The sequence below is a fragment of the Bolinopsis microptera genome, chromosome 11 (assembly GCF_026151205.1).
Source record: "Bolinopsis microptera isolate Bmic1 chromosome 11, MBARI_Bmic_1.0, whole genome shotgun sequence".
Lineage (NCBI taxonomy): Eukaryota > Metazoa > Ctenophora > Tentaculata > Lobata > Bolinopsidae > Bolinopsis > Bolinopsis microptera.
Genome location: NC_087082.1, coordinates 15,551,334 through 15,573,271, shown reverse-complemented (window position 1 = coordinate 15,573,271; position 21,938 = coordinate 15,551,334). Strand labels below are relative to the sequence as shown.

General features: G+C 41.0%; 1 protein-coding gene and 1 long non-coding RNA gene across 3 annotated transcripts; one reads left to right on the top strand and one right to left on the bottom strand.

Moving 5' to 3' along the window:
* Positions 1 to 133: 133 nt before the first annotated feature.
* LOC134823780 (uncharacterized) lies at positions 134 to 20,336 on the top strand. Of its 2 annotated transcripts, none has more exons than XM_063835342.1 (20): positions 134 to 1,158; positions 1,345 to 1,459; positions 1,561 to 1,752; positions 1,971 to 2,058; positions 2,274 to 2,383; positions 2,812 to 2,941; positions 3,092 to 3,198; positions 3,377 to 3,505; positions 3,642 to 3,790; positions 4,089 to 4,233; positions 4,337 to 4,423; positions 4,740 to 4,925; positions 5,054 to 5,201; positions 5,302 to 5,504; positions 5,629 to 6,149; positions 6,302 to 6,386; positions 18,203 to 18,445; positions 18,656 to 18,748; positions 18,900 to 19,081; positions 19,239 to 20,336. In XM_063835342.1, the coding sequence occupies exons 1-20, from the start codon at positions 1,100 to 1,102 to the stop codon at positions 19,297 to 19,299; spliced, it is 3,033 nt and encodes a 1,010-aa protein (XP_063691412.1). In that variant the 5' UTR covers positions 134 to 1,099; the 3' UTR covers positions 19,300 to 20,336. The 2 variants fall into 2 exon arrangements, with proteins under 2 accessions (XP_063691412.1, XP_063691410.1); XM_063835340.1 differs by having other exon boundaries at positions 979 to 1,158; positions 4,337 to 4,435; positions 19,239 to 19,527.
* LOC134823250 (uncharacterized) lies at positions 8,537 to 16,240 on the bottom strand. The gene is made up of 3 exons (XR_010161271.1): positions 16,161 to 16,240; positions 15,884 to 15,994; positions 8,537 to 10,021 (listed from the first exon to the last, which is right to left on the bottom strand). It is a non-coding gene; the product is annotated as an uncharacterized LOC134823250 (long non-coding RNA).
* Positions 20,337 to 21,938: the final 1,602 nt, after the last annotated feature.

The window sequence follows — 21,938 nt, the reverse complement described above, 5'->3', positions numbered from 1 at the left end:
CAGCTTCAAATAACCGCACAGGAGGACAACAGCAAAGACAACTTTCAGAAGCAGCTTTACGAGCCCGCGAGCGCAATAAGGTACGTCAGCGAGAGCGGCGCAAACAGGAAACAGAAGTAGAGCGTGCGGTGCGGCGCGAGATCAACAAGGAAAGAATGAGACAATTCAGGCAGAGTATGACAGATTATGAGAAAGAGATGGCCAGGCAGCAGAATAGAGTGAGGCAAAACGAGAGAAGAGCCAAGTTGAGGGCCGATAGAGAGGCACAGAGAGCCAGGGGAAGTTGAACTAACAGTTACAGGACCGGCCTGAAAGATTGGCAGTTGGGTCGCAAATTCAATAGTCTTTAAGGCTCGATTGCTGTGTCATGAGTGTGATCCAACTGACAAGCTTTTTGCCGTGAACCTATGATATTAGTAATCGAGCGATGTTTATTTATGAATCAATGCCTATTGCTTAATTCATGCTTGATTAGCAATGTGAGCATGCTTTATAAAATGTATGAATAGTGAACACTGGATAGAGTATTCCAGTATTGTTATTGTAAAAACTCACATCTTGTTTTTGTGCTAAAGCATTGTATTGAGAGAATTGTCCCACTGATGCAGATTGCAGATGTTATCATTATTATATTTACACTATATTTATCTGCCTAGATTTATTAACTTGCAAATTGACAATCATTTAAAGATTTAATCTTTAACTTTGCAAAGATGAGAATGTTAGGAAAGGTTTTCTTTTATTCGACAAATTTTCGAAAACGTTTCACTGTCTTGTGGTATTGATACTTGATGGTTGCTGATAGGGATTTAATGCATTTTCAGTCCCACATCTCTGGTTTTACTTTTAGTTTGACCAAACTTTATAAAAATTTACCTGAAATTTAATATTCAGTCTCTAAAGTTGACGCATTGTATCTCATTTTCTCCAATTAATCATTGGGAGGTTGAAATGTTTTCTAATCTCTACTAAATCTACAGTAGCAAGTTACATGGAAATAACCTGAAACAGGTAAAACACGACAAGATACAACATTGACTCAGTGAACATTACTCCGTTTTCTAAACAAGTTTTAAGTTGAACTCAACAAAGTGATACCATGCCTACCAAAAGCCGTGCTCTGAGAAAGAGAATCAACCAGATTATGGAGGATCTTAGGTAAGAAATTAGGAATGAAATATTATCCAATCAATTACTTGATGAACATCCCCATTTTAATGGTGTTCCAAGAAAATATATTGACCTATTGTAGCTGGTATAAAATTGAAGAAAAATATTCGCTGGCGCAGGACTATGATCAAGATTATGATTAATTGATTCATTCTTTTAATTAATTTGTCCCAGGTCGAAGGACCCTAGAAGACTGTTTCGTGGCACGTCCAAAGTGAGCAAGATACTACGTGCTCCTGCTAAGGAGCTCGAATGGGATAGTGATCAGGTTATCGATGCTGTGGTCAAGGTGGGTACCCAATCAATTATTAAATTAGCGTATTTTCGGCCTGGGTTTACAAGTTATTTATCCTTACTCGCGGTCTTGTATTCATTAATGAATATCCGCAGGCAGGAGCCGTCCCACTACTTGCAAGTTTCCTGACCCACATCGAGGACCAGAAGTTGCAAAGCGAGGCTGCAAATGCGCTCGCTAACATCAGCGCCGGGTCAGCAGATAACACACGTGCTGTGATTGATGCTGGAGTGGTTCCTATTGCTACCTTGCTGCTTGAGTCTCCCAGCATCGACCTTCAGGATCATGTAATTATCCTTTACTAATCAATTAATTAAGTATTCGGTATAATTGATATAATTATGTAGCCGTGTATAATACTTTTTGTTTCTACAATACACACACTTACACTTACACTTACACTTACACTTACACTTACACTTACACTTACACTTACACTTACACTTACACTTACAGTTTACACTTACACTTACACTTACACTTACACTTACACTTACACTTACAGGCCGCCTGGTTGTTAGCTAATATTGCTTGTGAGAACTGCTCTTGTGTACTCCACGCGGGCGCGCTCGCTCCACTTCTCAGATTACTCGGTATTTGGATTCTGACTTTTTTATGATTAAAATTATCACAACGCTATAATTTTACAAATAGGAGCCACATCGACGTATATTATTCCTTCCAATCGACGTATTCTATGTGATTAATAAATAATTGTCCTACCATTCAATTTGGTAGCTGCAATAATATGTATCTAGTCAATTTAACATTTTAAAATTTAAACTTTTATGTAATTAACTTTCCACAGATTCGCTGTGTGAGAGCACCAAGTCAAACAACACATCAGAACAGTCCTTGATAAAAACAGCTACTTGGTTACTGTCAAACCTTTGTCAGTACACTGACTCATTCGAAATTGTAAGTATGTCAGTATTACTTATACTAGACAAATAGTAACCAACAAGATGGGGTTTTCAACCTCTCGAAAATACCTTATGTTTCTATCCCAAAACATAAAATCACATTATAAATCAAGAGGCTTGCATATAATGAACATATTGACACGGGTGCAGAGTTGAGTCTGTACGGAACCTAGTAGTTTCAGATCCTTGTTTAACTTGCCGTACAGCAAGGTCATCCACTACTTTAGCCCGGCGAGGCACATAACTCCCTCTACAACTCCATGACAAATGTTTCATATATACTAGCCGAGTTCACAAGTTATATCCTTGTGTTTGAGAAGAGCTCGTTAGAACTGCTAAATGCTCTTAGAATTTTACTCCCATTTGTTCTTCTACTTATTTAACTTTTGTTATCTACCAATATTACATGTTTTAAATCTCCAGGTGAAGGAATGTCTGCCAAGACTCGCCAAGCTGATCAAGTCAAACAATGAGGCAGTGTTGCGGGACGCGTGCTGGGGTGTAATGTACATGTGCAAACTTAGTATCCAGGAGGTCCTGGACTCTGGTGCTTGTGAGTTTCATCTTTAGTTTTGTTTTCTGATGAATTTTACAAGTATTATTACTGAGGGCGCAAGAATTTATTTTAGTTAATACTCACTAAAATGTTACTATACTATAAATTTTATGATGTTTTGTCCTCAAATGCCGCTAAATTTCTCAGGTGACACTCTGGTAAAGTTACTGATGCACAGTTCGGACGATGTCACGTGTGTGGCTCTTGAAGCACTGCTCGCTATTTTCACCAACGGAAACTTAGAGCAGAAAAAGGTCTGCCAAATTATAACGACTAAACAATACACAATGTAAACTCTATCATTTGAAATGTTTTAAGTGCACTTGATCATTGCAACTAAATTGTACTGATATTGTACTAATATTTTACTTATATTGTACTAATATTATACTTATATTGTACTACTGTTATACTCACATTTTACTATCGCAGTACGCAGCCATTACCTGTAGGGCTTTGCCGAGACTACGGTTTCTGCTCCACAACAAAAGAGAAAGAACGAGAGAGATAGCATGTCAGGCCCTTTCTCACATCGCCATTGGTTCTGTAGAGCTCGTTCAGGTTAATAACTGGGTATTTTGGGCTTGATAATGCAAATTGCTTAATTTCAGAGAAGAATAATATGATACTTTATGGAACTAAGGTACAGACTGCAACTGCCAATAAAAATTAACTTAAATTGTACCCCTATCTTCAGGGCTTACACGATGCACAAGTATACCCCTGTTTGGTTCATCTGTGTATGAGGCAATCGCATTCCAGAGGCAGTTGGCTGACTTGGAAGGAGGCTGTCAAAACGCTGTCAAATACTCTAACTACATCTATGTTTAACCGTCAGATAATAAAGTGAGTTTTTCACATCCTCAGTCTTTTAAACCGGTTGCTCTTTTTTCTTTTCTAAGTTTAGTTATCGGGCGAGCCCTATAATGTAGCCTTCTGGTGAGACGTCTAGACCAAATAGATGGTAATATATGGTACTTCTCCATTATTCGTCACCACAACCATAACAGTGCTCCTTGCGCGGGCAGAAATTTGCGCGGCGCAGCTATTGCTAGTTTTCTTTGTTCAGTTGTTATGAAAGTAACAAATGCTATGCAATTCACAAAGCCACGTTATTACATATTGCTGTATCGTTAACTTACAGGTATTTAGTGGGACTAGGCGCTGTGACCGCCATTGTGGACTCTCTAGTGGAAATAGTTCGGAACCAGGCTTCAATACACCTCTGTTTTGATGTGGCTCTTCAGTTTATAGAACTTTTAGTTGCAGCTGGAGCAAAAGACGCAGAGGTTTGAAAATTCAATGAAGTTCACATTTCTAACATTGATTGTTTAAGAATGGTTTAAAGTACTTACCGCTCTCCAGGTCTTACTTTAACTCTTGATGATTCAGGAGCGAGGCGATGGAGTGAACGATTACAGAGAATTTCTTGAAGATACGGGAGTACCAGAAATAATCGCTGTCGCCGCGCTCGACAGGGTGTGTAGATCGGTAATTTAATTGACATTTAATTGATTGATTTGGTGTGTCACCTAGGCTGCTTCAATGTTAAATTATTGGTTCCGATTATTAATCTACTGATGATGGTATCGTCCTGTTATAATCTATACTTTTTTGTTTTCTCTTTTCACCAATCAAATAGAACTCTAAACTATGGCGGTGTATGTCAAATATTCTGTATTCGGTTATTGCTGTAATGATTTTTTATCAATGTCCTTCTCCCCTTTTATTTGTGACAATCGTGGAACTAATTATTGATTTTAGAGCAGTCCTTGTACGATTAATTTTATTTCAGGTTTGCAGGGATGGCATTGGTAGCGGAAGTGAGTCTTCAACCGAAATAGGACCAATAGCCAACGAGTCAGCACACCAAGCTGCTCGAGTTGCCAGTCTGTTCACGTACAGCTCACCCGAGGGCTGCTACGTTCCAACCCTCAAAAGACTGTGTCGGAGAAAAGTCTTCCAGAGCGAGTGGAAAGAGGTAAACTTGATAACTTCTTTAAACTGTGTTCAATGAGATTTAAGGCTTCATTTCCATAAAATCTGCACAATTGCTATAAATTATTCGGATATATTTCAATTTACTTTAAACCCAGTGTACCTTTTTAGGTTGCTCAGTTTGCATTGTCATGTCCACTTCGCTGCTTCATGGTTGGTCTCCGAGCCGAGGATGCTGAGCTGGTTACTGGTATTCTTCTCTGTACTGTTAAAGAGGCTCTATCTGTCAAGTACACCGGAGACAACGCTTTCTTCTCAGGTTAGCCAAATCTTAAAAAATAGAATATTTTGTTTTCGATACGTTGCTACGATACCTGACTCGATTGCTACAGCAAACTCAAATTGACAATTCCCACCAGGTCGGTACCAAGAAGCAGCTAAAAGATACAGCGAGGCACTGCAGCTGATTGAGAGTTTAGACAGTGAGAGTTTTGAGCAGCTTACTCTGACAGTTCTCTTAAATAGAACAGGCTGTAATATGAAGCTATCAATGTGGCCTGATGTTATCCAGGATTGTATCCGTGGATTGGCAATACATCCTAAACATCCTAAGTTTTTACAGGTGAGTTTCTAAATTTAACTATTATTAGATGTACTTAAGAATTTTCTCCTACGGTTAATAATTTCAAATAACAAGTACGTTTTCAGTCTGTATCTTTAATCTAACAAGTATTCACACATTTCAGATGCGGGCATCAGCCTACGAAAAGCTCGGGATGTATCAAAATGCTCTGGATGATTACAATTTAGTGAAGACAGAAGAGAGTGAAGCAGCCAGGATAAAGCTGAAAGAGAGGATGGACTCTCAACAGCTGCTTGCCACCCAACAGCAGCTTCTCAACAACCAGCAACTTTTAAACAGCCAACAGATTCTGAACAACGCCCAACTTTTATCCAACCAGCAGTTCACAGCGGCCCAACAACTCGCTGCAACTCAGCAGTTGTTCAGCGCCCAAACTGCTGCTGCCGCGTCTTGTAGCGCCATGTTCAACACACCGACAACAGGGGCTGGCATCATGCCAAATACCTCCCAACTCCTGGCCAACCACCAGCTCCTGCTGAGCCAACAGCAGTTAGCCAACTTATCTTTGCTGGACCACCAACAACTGAACAGCACGGTGCAGCAACAGTTAACTGCAACTACTCAGCATGTTATCAGTACCACTCAAGTAACCACCACCACTACTACTATAGCTCAACAAAATATGTGGGTATTTTCAGGAGTGGCACTCTTTTTGTCCTTGTCTCGGTGTTTGTTTGTTGAAACATTAAGGTTCGACTTAGTACAACGGTAAATTGAATAATAAATAAAATAGTGCCTCTAATTAATAAATTACTAACTCTAGTCCACAATTGCAGTGATCCGGCGTCCGTAGCAGCGGTCATAACTCAGCAGCAACAATCCCAGCAGCAGATTATTCAGCAGCACGTGCAACATCACCAGGTTAGCTTTCTGATTATTCAGCAGCACGTGCAACATCACCATTCACCAGGTTAGCTTTCTGATTATTCAGCAGCACGTGCAACATCACCAGGTTAGCTTTCTGATTATTCAGCAGCACGTGCAACATCACCAGGTTAGCTGTCTGATTATTCAGCAGCACGTGCAACATCACCAGGTAAGCTTTCTGATTATTCAGCAGCACGTGCAACATCACCAGGTTAGCTTTATGATTATTCAGCAGCACGTGCAACATCACCAGGTTAGCTTTCTGATTATTCAGCAGCACGTGCAACATCACCAGGTTAGCTTTCTGATTATTCAGCAGCACGTGCAACATCACCAGGTTAGCTTTCTGATTATTCAGCAGCACGTGCAACATCACCATGTTAGCTTTCTGATTATTAAGCAGCACGTGCACGGTGCAACATCACCAGGTAAGCTTTCTGATTATTCAGCAGCACGTGCAACATCACCAGGTAAGCTTTCTGATTATTCAGCAGCACGTGCAACATCACCAGGTTAGCTTTCTGATTATTCAGCAGCACGTGCAACATCACCAGGTTAGCTTTCTGATTATTAAGCAGCACGTGCAACATCACCAGGTAAGCTTTCTGATTATTCAGCAGCACGTGCAACATCACCAGGTTAGCTTTATGATTATTCAGCAGCACGTGCAACAGGGGGGGGGGGGGGGGCCAATGGCAAAAATGGAGAAAATGGAGAATTACTCATAGGTTTTTCCATTTTCTCCATAGAAATAGTCTCCATTTTATGCCATTTTATGCCATTGAAAACCTGAAAAATTTAGAATTTCGAGAAAAATTATTTTAAAAAAAGATATTTTCGGCCAATAATGAACAGGGTATCATGAAACATGGAGAAAAGTGGTTTTTAGAAAAAATTTGAAAAAATGTTGACTTAGAAAATGTTCGGTCCGAGTCATTTTCGATACGTACCTCCCGTATCGAGAGCTCCCGATTCCGAGCTCGTGTTGCAAAGGGGAGGCCTGCCTTCCGAGATCGCATTACCTCGTGTCCAAAATTGTGTATCGAGGGGAAGGTGTGGACTTCGAAAAACCGAAAAAATATTTTCGGCAAATAATGAACAGGGTAGCATGAAACGTGGAGAAAAGCGGTTTTCAGATAAAATTTGAAAAATTTTGACCGACAAAATATTTTCGGCTTATAATGAACAAGGTAGCATGAAACGTGGAGAAAAGTGTTTTTCAGAAAAACTTTGAAAAATTTTGACTTAGAAAATTACCCCTCGGTACACAATTTTGGACTCGAGGCTTCCCCCTGGTAATGCGATCTCGGAAGGCAGGCCTCCCCTTTGCAACACGAGCTCGGAATCGGGAGCTCTCGATACGAGAGGTACGTATCGAAAATGACTCGGGCCGAAAATTTTCTAAGTCTAAATTTTTCAAAGTTTTTCTAAAAACCACTTTTCTCCACGTTTCATGCTACCCTCTTCATTATTAGCCGAAAATATTTTTTTGGTTTTTCGGTTTATCGAAGTCTACACCTACCCCCGATACACAAATTTGGACTCGAGGCTTCCCCCTGGTAATGCGATCTCGGAAGGCAGGCCTCCTCTTTGCAGTGCGAGCTTGTTTCGACTTTCGAGGATGTAGGTCTCACTTCTCAGTGCCTATTACTCTCCCCTATTACTCACTCCTACTGTAGCCTGTAGAAATAACTTTACACTAGGCTTGAGTAATTATGAGTTTGCCTGAAGTGTGCCTCTACTAACCTAGTATAAGCATCTAGTAGCCTACTATGAGCTGACAAAATTCATGGCATAAAATGGAGAAAATGGAGAATTACTCATGGGTTTTTCCATTTTCTCCATAGAAAAAGTCTCCATTTTATGCCATTTTATGCCATTTTATGCCATTTTATGCCATTGGCCCCCCCCCCCCCCCCCCCCCCCCGTGCAACATCACCAGGTTAGCTTTCTGATTATTCAGCAGCACTTGCAACATCACCAGGTTAGCTTTCTGATTATTCAGCAGCACGTGCAACATCACCAGGTTAGCTTTCTGATATAGAAAACGGAGTTCTCTTGGTATTTAGTGTATGCTAGTCAAGCTCTAGTCACGAAGCACGAACGGCAGGGCGTACCGTAAGGTAGAAATGAAACGAGTATATTAAAATGAATAATTAATTAAAAGGAAAAGTAATACAAAGTGAACGTCAACAGATAAAACTTCCAAGTGTTCGCTCCAAGCGATTGACGTGACTATAGATCACACGACGTGTCTAATCACAAATGGTAGTGCTCAGTAAGACTGGCTACCGTCAATTCGAATCCCTTAAAATGATTAAGGGGCAACTAAGAAGTGAGCTCTCCACATCCGGCTCTCCGGGTATACTCTCAAAACTCGTCACGCTACACTGCGTGACGGCACAACGCATCTGCTTGTACCACGTGACACGCCGTCTCGCCAATGAGCACTCCACTAGCAGTCACGCTGTGGTCGCGAGGACCAACCACAGGCCTGGCTGTAAGTCAGGTGCAAAGTGAGCGGACGGCTCGTTTCAGACAGTTAGTCTGACAGTAGTTCTGCCAGCCAACCGACTTACACTCAAAATGTGTAACTCCCAAATACGAACATATAAAAACATTGGTTATTATAATACCCGGAAACACATACTAAATTCTACGTCCCTTAAACGTTATACTAAAACTAAGATATCCTAAAAGATATCTCTAAATACCATATTACAACATCTCTACCCAAAAATTTTTTTCGAATATTTTAAAACAATAAAATAATCGCCCTATTCAAAATTTAAATTTCAATGCTCCCACGCATCAAAAGTCCAAAACTTAAAATAAGTCAAGTCTCAAAATAAAATACACGGCCCTAACCCTGTGCATTAAATTTAAATCCTCAAAATCCTAAAGTTAAAACTGAAATTGACTTCCACAAATCTTTCAAAACTTTCCAAAACTTCAAATACTTCTCTTTGCACCAAGTTGTAGAGTCTTTGGTGTAGAGTCTTCATCATTAGATAGAGATGTATCGGATCTCTAAATCGTCCTGGACGAGCAAACAAAGAAGTCAAAATAAATTCGAAAGTTTCTACGTTTCCGCCACTAAAGCAGCCCTGAACGGTTCGTGTTGCGAGTAAAGATCCTAATATCCCTATCAGTACTGTTCTGAAAGATACACGTGTTAAGCCTAAGTAAGGTATTAATATCACCGCTAAGTACTAAATGGAAAGCCTAGCTAAATACGTAAGATATTACTGTACTAAAACTAGATTCCAAGGTATTAGTTACTTCCCTATCAGGTCATCTCCCCGACTTCTACTGGTTCAAGAGCTTCATAAGAACATCCGTAACAAGTCTAACTTTATCGATTCCTAGACGATCAGGTTGTCTCCGTTCCTCAGGTCTCCTAGTGTTATATCTGCGCTCCTCCCTCGGAGGGCTCTGTCTCCCTAGATCTATAGGAGAAAGCGATCCTGTTGTGTCAATGTCGTGCTCCTCAGCATCATGTGACCTAAAACTGTTAGCACCTATCGTTCCTTCACTAACAATCGGACTCGATGATCTTCTAGCGGCCGATCTCTCTCTAGCTGGAGTGAAGAACTCTGCAGAATTATCAACTGTTTCTACACTATCGCCTGAGGGAATGTTATGTGTGAGAGGTGTTACAGTACTAAAACTAGGATTAGTAGAATTCATATCTAGTTGTGCAGGACTATTTACAACCCTAGGAGTGGAACTTAAACTAGGTTGTTTATGAATGCTAACTGCACCATCCCTCTCCGGACGAAACCTCTTCGGATGAACCTCTCTTCTCCCTGCTACAACTGGTGCTCTTCTCAGTTGAAAATCTATCTCCTCTTCACTGTCACTATCGGAATAATCTACAAATCGGTCCGATGATTCCATTTTCAACTCAGCTTCCTTGCTCACAGTTTTCGGCACTGTAGGACTAGTCTCTAGTTTCTTAGAAAATCTGTTCCTGACATATCGTTTTAACTTACCAATGTTAAACACCTTCTTCTCTCCATCAGGCAAATCTAGACAGTACAAGTGATCGTTTATCTTCCTAGAGATCTTATACGGGCCAACCCAACGGGGACCGAACTTGTGCTTAGGACAATTTATCAAAACAAAAGCTTCCTCACCTTCCTCAAAGAATGGTCCCTTAACGTGTTTATCGTGATATCTCTGTGCATAGCAAAAATCACGCTCAGCTTGGACCCTCACCTTCCTGGTGATAAACTTGAGATTCTTGTACAGCTCGTATGCTTCAACATCAAACTCATTCTCCTTCATAGGCTCTAGCTCGAAATCCTTACGATTCTCAGCTAGCAGGCTTAACGGTGTGTTTAACTCACGACCAAACACCAACCTGTTGCTAGAATAACCTGTGTGCCGATTCCGCAATGAGTTGAGTACAAAGACTACTCTAGATAACCAAAGATCCCAATCCTGGTAGCGTCCCGGTGGTAAGCTGGTTCTCAGTGCAGTATTCAACCGACGGTTAGCTCTCTCAACTCTACCTGTACTACGAGAAACGTACGGTTGGCCATGAATGTACTTGCAATCTAATGCTTGAGCTATGGTCTCGAAATACTTAGCTCTAAACCCCGGATGATTATCAGCCATCATGAACCTAGGCTGGCCAAAACGATCAATCCAAAACCTACGAATCAAGGACACGCTCTCCTTAGCTGTCTGGGTCTTAGTAGGAATAGCTACCACATAATTTGACCAACAATCAGTTATAGTCAAAATATATTTATAACCTCTAGGTGTAGCACCAACCTTCTCAGGAACTATATGATCGAAACAAATTGCTGAGTTAAAGGAGTGGAATAATATGTGCTTGAGGGGTGCCTTATTGTACGCCTGAGGTGGCTTACTAGCTGCACACTTGCAACATGCTGCGATCCACAATTTGAAACATTCACCCATTTTCGGCCAGTAGAAATGTCGTTTACAGACCTCAAGACAATTTTCTACTCCAGCATGTGCGGTCTCCTGGTTGTGCACCATGTCCAGGACAGATTCATGCAAGGATTCGGGGACTATGATCAACTCTCTACTTCCCTCCGGATCCCTCACTTCAGTCCAACGTCTCTTAAGTATCCCGTCCTTGATACTTATAAGATCAAACTGTTTCCAATAACTCAACAGTTCCTGAGGTATTTTACTAGTCTGAATGGCAACAGGTTTCTCACCCTTGGTAACCCAACTGTAGACCTGGTTTAAAATATCATCATCCTTCTGAGCCTGTTTAAGCTGCTCATTGGTAGGATTAAGAAATTTGACCCCTCTCTCTAGTGAGCTTACATCACTAGTAACCGCTGAAACCATTTCCACTACTGATGCTTCCTCTGTAGGAATAGGATCAGCCTGGGTAAGACTACAATTGCAATGACGGCTATCAACCTCAGGCGTAATCTGAACAATGCTTACAATACTAGGGTCTTCACTATTTTCATCAAACAAGAACCCCGGAATCATACTGTCCTCAACACTCATCTCATTGCAAGATTCCTCAATCAGATTACTGCAATCATCATCAACCACAGTCTCGCTGCTAACTGGTACCTGCATCCTCTTAAACAGTATCGGGTGTTTACATCTATAATGTTCACGTCTCACCCGGTTTACTCCCTCTAACGCAGCATCAAGACTAAAAGTGGAACTATGACCAATGCTCGCAACATTTTCTCGAGATTTACCATAAACCTGATACTTATAACGACTAAGTCCATCACACATCTGGTTACTCTTCCCCGAGATATGCTTCATGGTAAAAGTATAGTTAGCAAGCTCTTGAAGCTTCCTGATGACCGAAGACGACATTTTAGAAAATATTGTCGTGATATTCAAGAGTGGCAGACAATCTGTGATAACCGTGAAGTTTTTAACGCCACGTAAGTAAACCGAGAAATGTTTCAGAGTCTGATATAAAGTCTCAAATTCAATCTGAGTTTGCGGCCATATCCGCTTGTGGTCCGGAACCTTACGAGAAAAGTACGCAATTACCCTCCTCTTACCCTTGATCCACTGAGTCAAAGTACCACCAAATGCGTGTTTAGAACCATCCAAAGTTACCTCATAACTATTTTCCGGATCACTAACCTCCGGAAATGCTAGGACAGGACTAGATATCAACATGTCACGTAACTTCTGAAATGCAATCTGGCAATCCTCGGTCCACTCGAATACCTTGTTCTTACGAAGTAACGCATAGAGAGGACGTGCTATCTCGGAATATCCCTTGCAGAACTTCTTGGAATAATTCAACATGCCTAAAACTGATTGCAATTCAGCTCTATTACTGCGAGGTTCTAGACTCTTAATATGCTCTATACGAGAGTCGTTCATCCTGACTCCTTCCTTAGTTAGAGTAATACCGACATATTCAACCTCCTCACGTAAAAATCTGCACTTACGAGGTGTTAGTTTCAGATTACCCAACTTAAGACGAGCAAAGAGTACTGACAGTATCTGAATGTGAGATTTTACATCACGCGTGAATATCAGTAAATCATCTATGAAGAATGCTAACGCATCTGATATACCCAGACCGTTTATCAACCGCATGACCATTCTAGTAAACGTAGCTGAACTAGATTTCAGGCCCATGACCATTCTAGCAAACTGATACCGTTTCTGATTGTGCATGAACGCCGTGACATGCCTGGATTCCTTGGTATACGGAACCTGGTGAAAAGATTTACTCAAATCCACTGTCGAATACAGATTCTTATCGCCCACTTTGTCTAAAATGTGGTTCAAGTTAGGCAGCTCCATCAAATCATCCTGAAGCTCTAAATTTACCATTCTCAGATCCGCAACTAATCTAGAGCGATCTCCTGATGGCACCAGGAAAAGGGGAGAATTAAAATTAGAGTGGTCAGGGCATTCCTCAACTACACCCGATCTAAGCAAACCTCTAATCTGTCTATCCATTTCCGGCTGCTGCTTAAACGGAATCCTTCTCGATGGAACCCATCTAGGCTTATAGTTATCCTTGAGCTGGAGATGTGCCTCAAAGAAATTACAACAACCTAAATCATGCTCTCCACTCGAGAAAACGGTTCTATACTCCCACACAGTCTCTCGAAGATCATTCTTGTCTTCCTCGCTAATCTTCAACTCGTCTAACTTTAACTGCTTGAAAAGACTCTCTCTATCCCATTCCTTAACTAGCGGCTCCTCGTCAGCTAGCTTGCTCACCTCTGGCACTGAACAATCAGATGATATCGCATTAACCGTTTCACAGGTTACTCTCATCACTCGCTCACCAAACTCTACTGGCTTCATCTTGCCCAGCCAGGTTCTCTTACTTATCTTCACAGGCTTATCTGTAGGATTCATGACTCTAACAGGGACCATGTTGTCCTCAGACCGTATGAGAGAGTGCGCTGTGAATATGCCAGTGCCTACAACCGTGTTAATATGAGGTTCTAACTGTCCATAAACATCATCACGTTGACTTCTAGGTCGCAGCAATTTGCCTTGTATATGAGTGCCCGAGAGAGGTGGTATAATTACTGTTTCATTGCATACTACCTTCATGCAGCGCTTAGTGGGTTTAGGGGGTGTTCTAAAACACGATGAACCCTTGTTAGTATACAGTAATCTATCCCTGGCATTAATATTGATCCCCTGATCAAACATCAAATCCATGCCTATCAGAACCTCTGCCTCATGAAATTCAGAAACAACTAACGTGTGTTCAAAAGATTTTCCGGCAATAACCACTGGAAGCTTAATCTGACCGAAAGTTTTTATGTCATTACCCGAAAAAGACTTAAGCTTGAGATTACACGATACAACCTTTTCAAACTTATCTATAAATCTGACAAATGATTCAGCAACTATAGAAATGGATGATCCCGTATCCACGAAGAAATTTGCTGATCTACCCGCACAATTTCCTCCAACCAAAATGCAGTTTCCCTTACTGCCACCAATCTCGTTACAATCTTCATAGTAACGTGTGTTTTTGACCGCGGGTGACCTCCTTTTAAATCTAGGGCCACCCTTTAGAAGTTTAAAGGCCCCTGATTTCGAGGTCTATATGCTCTGTTCCCACGATGCTGGCCATGACCATTCTGATATGCAGACCCTCTGTCCTGATATCTAACTCTATTCCCAGCAAATCTGCTCGGACAGTTTCTCTGAAAATGCTCACTATCACCACACTCCCAACAACCTTCTAACTGGGGGCGGACATTACGTGATCCCCGATTACTCGAACTACCCACGTAATTTCGAGCTGGCTGATAACGTGATTGACCAGGCGGGTTTCTACGATCATCATTCCTCATACCACCCCTAAAACTATTGCTAACTAGATTAGGAGTCCATGAATGGCCAGTGTGCTGGTTAACTCCCGACTGGGAAGGAGGACATTCAGGACGATAAATCTCCTGCCTAGTGTCCGTCATAACACGGTCCCGATTTTGCCCAGGTGCTGCAACTCTAGTTCTCTGGCCATTTAATTCAGAATTATTTACAGCGAAAATCGTATCCGGGGCCTGAGTGAAACCACCTGGTTCACCACCAACAGCTAACGCTATACGCTCAGTGTGGATTGCTAGTTTAACCGCCTCACTATAGGAATGTAACTGGGACTCATAAAGCTTAGTCCTTACAGCTATGTCACGAGCTCCTACAACCAGAACATGCATACAACTCTCGTCCCTTTTAGACTCGCAGTCATACCCAGCTTTCAAAGCAAGCTCCTCTATACGTGCAATGAACTGCTGGAGGTTCTCACTAGGTAACTGACGCAACGACATGAGCTCAGTTCTAAAGGCCCAAGATTGAGTAGAAGGAAACATCTCCTCTGAGTATCGCTTAACGAGAAGATCGATATTGCATTTCTCTTCCGGCCTGAGAGAGACTTTCTGCAGTGTTTCCCAAGTGGATTCACAACGAATGTATGACAACATGTACGTACTAACATCCGAACCACCACTATGCCCACATAGAATCAAATGCTCCTTGAATCGCCTGGCAAATTTGATGAAATTAGATCCAGTTTCAAAATAAGGAGGCTTGGGAGGCCTGGCACCTGTCAAATGTGGACCAGCTACTGAACTATTCAATGGGGTTATAATACTGTTACCAAAATCATCCTCGGTGTTCGCGTTTCTAAACTGAACCTGCTCGGATTTAATAACAGGATTCATAACGTGCACGTTCTCTTGAAATCTACTGCTAGAACTAGCTGGAGGGGCGTTAGTAACTGTGCTAACTGGCTTAGGCCGTGCATTATCAATCTTATCCTGCAGGCATTCTAAAGCTGAATGTAGGTCCTTCAACTTATCTTCTAATTCGGAAATGCTATTGCTATCTGCACCAGGATCTAAACCATCTATCTCCTTCATTATTTCATCAATGCTAGACTGAATCTTACCCCTTTCTAAAATCAACGTCGCCCACTCCATTTCAGCTGTATAACTATCACACATGCTAAAAAGTGAATCTAAATGTAAAAGTACACTTACAAATAGAGTAGATAAGTACAGGAACAGGCGTACTCTTCACGTTGCTGGAAAATCTTCTAGTCAAGACTTTACTTTGCTTTACTGGAACTGTAACTTCTACGTCTATCACTCCTGAGTAGATGTACGAAAAGTAAGGTTGCTAAAACTACGCAAATCTCACTGACAAACTAGGTAATAACGTACTGAAGTCTACAAGCGGCTGTAAACTAGGTGCTCGTCAAAACGATCGCACTCAACTGGAATATACAGGTACTACAAAATGTGTAGCAACACTTACCAAGTCTAGTAGGAAGTACTGAAGATCTCGAACAATCTCCACGTAATTCTTCTGCACTGCGATGTACACCGAACTTAGCTTATCAAATGAGAAACGTTAGGATCTTAAACGAAACTATACTGAATATAGGTGATACTAGAAGGATTACGAGCAAAAATAGCAACACTAAAAGTGGCCTCCAGATATAGAAAACGGAGTTCTCTTGGTATTTAGTGTATGCTAGTCAAGCTCTAGTCACGAAGCACGAACGGCAGGGCGTACCGTAAGGTAGAAATGAAACGAGTATATTAAAATGAATAATTAATTAAAAGGAAAAGTAATACAAAGTGAACGTCAACAGATAAAACTTCCAAGTGTTCGCTCCAAGCGATTGACGTGACTAATAGATCACACGACGTGTCTAATCACAAATGGTAGTGCTCAGTAAGACTGGCTACCGTCAATTCGAATCCCTTAAAATGATTAAGGGGCAACTAAGAAGTGAGCTCTCCACATCCGGCTCTCCGGGTATACTCTCAAAACTTCGTCACGCCACACTGCGTGACGGCACAACGCATCTGCTTGTACCACGTGACACGCCGTCTCGCCAATGAGCACTCCACTAGCAGTCACGCTGTGGTCGCGAGGACCAACCACAGGCCTGGCTGTAAGTCAGGTGCAAAGTGAGCGGACGGCTCGTTTCAGACAGTTAGTCTGACAGTAGTTCTGCCAGCCAACCGACTTACACTCAAAATGTGTAACTCCCAAATACGAACATATAAAAACATTGGTTATTATATACCCGGAAATACATACTAAATTCTACGTCCCTTAAACGTTATACTAAAACTAAGATATCCTAAAAGATATCTCTAAATACCATATTACAACATGATTATTAAGCAGCACGTGCAACATCACCAGGTAAGCTTTCTGATTATTCAGCAGCACGTGCAACATCACCAGGTTAGCTTTCTGATTATTCAGCAGCACGTGCAACATCACCATGTTAGCCTTCTGATTATTAAGCAGCACGTGCACGGTGCAACATCACCAGGTAAGCTTTCTGATTATTCAGCAGCACGTGCAACATCACCAGGTAAGCTTTCTGATTATTCAGCAGCACGTGCAACATCACCAGGTTAGCTTTCTGATTATTAAGCAGCACGTGCAACATCACCAGGTAAGCTTTCTGATTATTCAGCAGCACGTGCAACATCACCAGGTAAGCTTTCTGATTATTCAGCAGCACGTGCAACATCACCAGGTAAGCTTTCTGATTATTCAGCAGCACGTGCAACATCACCAGGTAAGCTTTCTGATTATTCAGCAGCACGTGCAACATCACCAGGTTAGCTTTCTGATTATTCAGCAGCACGTGCAACATCACCAGGTTAGCTTTATGATTATTAAGCAGCACGTGCAACATCACCAGGTTAGCTTTCTGATTATTAAGCAGCACGTGCAACATCACCAGGTTAGCTTTCTGATTATTCAGCAGCACGTGCAACATCACCAGGTTAGCTTTCTGATTATTAAGCAGCACGTGCAACATCACCAGGTTAGCTTTCTGATTATTAAGCAGCACGTGCAACATCACCAGGTAAGCTTTCTGATTATTCAGCAGCACGTGCAACATCACCAGGTAAGCTTTCTGATTATTCAGCAGCACGTGCAACATCACCAGGTAAGCTTTCTGATTATTCAGCAGCACGTGCAACATCACCAGGTAAGCTTTCTGATTATTCAGCAGCACGTGCAACATCACCAGGTTAGCTTTCTGATTATTCAGCAGCACGTGCAACATCACCAGGTTAGCTTTATGATTATTAAGCAGCACGTGCAACATCACCAGGTTAGCTTTCTGATTATTCAGCAGCACGTGCAACATCACCAGGTTAGCTTTCTGATTATTCAGCAGCACGTGCAACATCACCAGGTTAGCTTTCTGTCGGTTGGAGGAAGGGAGGGGTGTAAGAAGGGGATGGGGGGGGGGGGTGAACTGGATTAGTACAATTCTCTTTTGTGTATTCGCTATAATAATCCCTAACTGTTAATAACAGCAGGTGACTACGTCTCAAGGTCAACATACCCCGACCCCAGCTGCCCCACAGCAACAAGTTGGTCAGCTACCACCAACAGCAACTCAGCAACCACAATCGACCGCTCAGCAACCGCAGCAGCAACAGTATTCTCGACATCACAAACACGAGCACCACAGCTCAAAGCAGCACAAACAGAGTAGTTGCATGCACAACACCTCTCAACATGTCACCAATATTCTGAACTGCGCTCAACAACATCAGGTACCGTAGATCTAAGGTTGATAGAGTTCGTTTTTAAACAATATATATTAATTTTATTATATTAAACTGTGATTTTACATTTCTGGCACTTTTAGGGTTCTCGTCAAAAAATACTAAGGTCTGTCTGTATTAAATTCTGTACTAAATTCACCACAACCCCTTTACCATAGCTTTTATTCAGTTCTAGCTAACATTTTCCCTATCATACAGGCAGTTTCTTCCGCTACTACGACTACTCACCATCTTATGAACGAAGAGGAGCTTCTTAAAGCTTCAAACCTTGACCTGTCTCACCATCACTTGGTAAGGTGGAGTTGGTTGCCGTTTCTGTCTGTGTATTTTTCATCACTACACTACATTGTCGTTGTAGTGTCTACTTAATTTTGATTATTCAATACTACTAAGTAAGAATTACTCAGTAAGAATATAGTCACACAATTTAAAAAATGTTTAGGTGCACGAAACCCTAGGAGGTGAGTTTGGAGCGCCCCCAACGTCTCCCGTCAACATGCCGGACACATTTGAGCTGGAAGAAGAAATACATCTGCCTGGGCCCTTGCCAGCACCGCCTTATATCCGGGCCCCTTCCAGACAACAGTTGGCTACCTTCCAGTTCATCATGAACACTTACATCAGGTAAAGGTTTTGTAGTGGAGATGTTATCGGTAATTGCGATTGTTTGCCGCGAATCTCAATTATATATCGCTGCGATTTTGTCCTGGTGTCTGGAATTGGAACCAGATCACAGTACATTAAATTACTACCATCAACTGCTAAAATTAATCATTTGCAGGGGCGAGGACCCGACTAGGAGAAGGAAACGAGTTGAACGACCCAAACAAGTCGAAACTTGATCATATGATCCGGCAGACTTGATCGGTTACTCTTGAAGCGAGATTGGATTATTCTTTTACCTGTGCCCTAATTCATGTTTTATGTTCTGACTTGAAATTCTGACGTACCCAGATTGTCCTTTGTAGAAATGTGTTTTGCAATGTTAACAATAGCATTAATGTTTACATTTATAAGAATTATTTTAATTTGGTCGACGAAATAATTTTTACTTTATCACCCCCACCCCTAATATTATATCCATATTATATCCATATTATATTAATATTATATCCATATTATATTAATTAGGGCTCTTACGGACAAAAAGTCGAGTTTTCTGCTCCAGGTTTACGTTTGGCAAATCATTGGACACAATAGTATAATGTACAAGGGTCCAGAATTCGCTTCGAAGTACAAATGAGGACTTACCAGTCACGTGCTGTACAAATGCGCATTTTAAACTTCGGCAGCCCAGAACCCCTAACACCTTGAAGCCAATTAAATAATTGTATTCATGCTGTGTCAGCAGTAAGACATAAGAGCAAATGATCCATTTTGTGTAAACATATGAGCCAAAACGGACTTAAGCTCGTTGAGTTCGCGCGCGGCGTGTCGCCCCTTCACGGCTCGGGCCATGTACCATGCACATGGGCATGCCAACGAATTAATTGGCCGCGGGAGGCCCATAGCTGATAGCGTCACAGCTTGTATTGGGGCAAAAGAAATAATATACTTGAATAGTATAGCATGTATGATAGACAAAAAAATCGTTTTATGTTTTGGTAACGTGACACGCTATACTATTAGTATTACTAATACTACTGGGCCGCGCATGATAGAATATTTTTATAATGCTTCTCGGTCTCCACTGTGGCACTGTTGTTTGATTGTTTCGTTAACGGGTGATACTCTTAAAATATTTGTTCCAACTTAAGTCTTTACGCACGTCTTGGTTAAGTTGTAAGTTTTTAACCTACATACAAGTCGATGATGGGCGTTATTAAATTATTATACTTTTTAAATTTGTTCAAAATTAGAAAATTTCATTCACCCAATGACTCCGCAATTTATTTTTTAGAAAAATAAATAAATAAAAATCATGAGGAGTACACAATTCAAACACACGATAAATATATCAATCACGTAATTGGTAACGGTAGTTATGTATTTTAATTGACGATGTCAATTCATGGCAGCTCGGCGCGGCTCAGTTGAGAGTAACGCATCGCGCTACAATTATGTATTTATCTGCTCTGACATAAAGATCGGAATCTGTTAAAATTTTGTAAGTTTACAACCTACCAGGACGCGCGCCGAGTTGGACTCGTCGACGGTCCTGATAATAATTGGAACAAATATTTAAGAGTATCACCCGTTAATTAAAATTAAGCAAAATTGTGATAAAATGATTAGAGACATTTTTGACATTTCATATTAGATAGAAAAATATCATGATGGTCAAATCATATTCATAAAGGAAAAATATATATTCAGACAGTTAATTTTAAAGATATAAGGGGTCGTTGACATATTACGTAATCAATATTTTAGCAATTTTTACCCCCCTCCCCCCTTCCGTAATCAACCGTAATCAAGACCCAACCCCCCCCCCCCTCCTGACAGCAATATTACGTAATCATGGCCTGACCCCCCCCCCCCCCCCCCCCCTGACTTTTTTCCTAGAAAACACTTTTCTCTACGTTTCATGCTACCCTGATCATGCTATCATGATGAGCCGAAATCATTGTTATGATATCCGGCCAAGCACCTTCTACTTACTATTATAGCCGGATATTCGATCATCAATTTCTAAATTTTATCACTATCAGAGTGAAATTGAGTGGAATTTGAATTAAAATATTGTCAAATTGTTATTATTCTAGAGGGTAAAAAAGAAAATGTTGATTACGTAATCAACGACCGAAACCCCCCCCCCCCCCCCCCCCCGTAATCAACCGTAAGCATTTGGAAACCCCCCCTCCTCCCTCCACCCTCGGCTGATTACGTAATATGTGAACGACCCCTAGGCCTAACAAACATCTTTTTTCATATCAAGGCGATATTTGTCTTTTTCGTAAAATAGTTCACAAAATAGAATCGAATTCGTATATCAATCGAACGAATTTCAATTTTGTCAATCATCTTAATCATTAATCAATCAAATTTTTCCATTTTTTATGATCATCAATCTTTTTACATTTTAATCATTCACATTGAACGTCTTAATCAATAATATTTTTTTCTTTTTTTACACTTTTTAAAAAGGTGTGACTTCACGTCACGCCTGTGTGACGTGAAGCAAAATTAATAATTTTAACAAACCATCTTAATCACAGCAAATTGAATTATTGGCCTCAATCAGAGTTTTAAAACAAAAATAATCACTTTATAATTTGGAAAGAGGGTCCAGAAATCAAATTTTCCAACCGTTCCTTATGTCATAAATGATCAACCATGTATAAGGTAGTTCTGATCAGATCTCTGTAATTGTATATCATATTATTCTTTGAGCAAAATAACAAACTTTGCCGAGTTTGTAGGTAGTTCTGATCAAATCTCTGCATATCCTCGTCTTATTTGAGCCAGATAACGAACTTTTCCATAGATGTTGAGTGGTAGAAGGAGGACGTTTGTTATGTAGTTTCTGTACCGTGCTCTT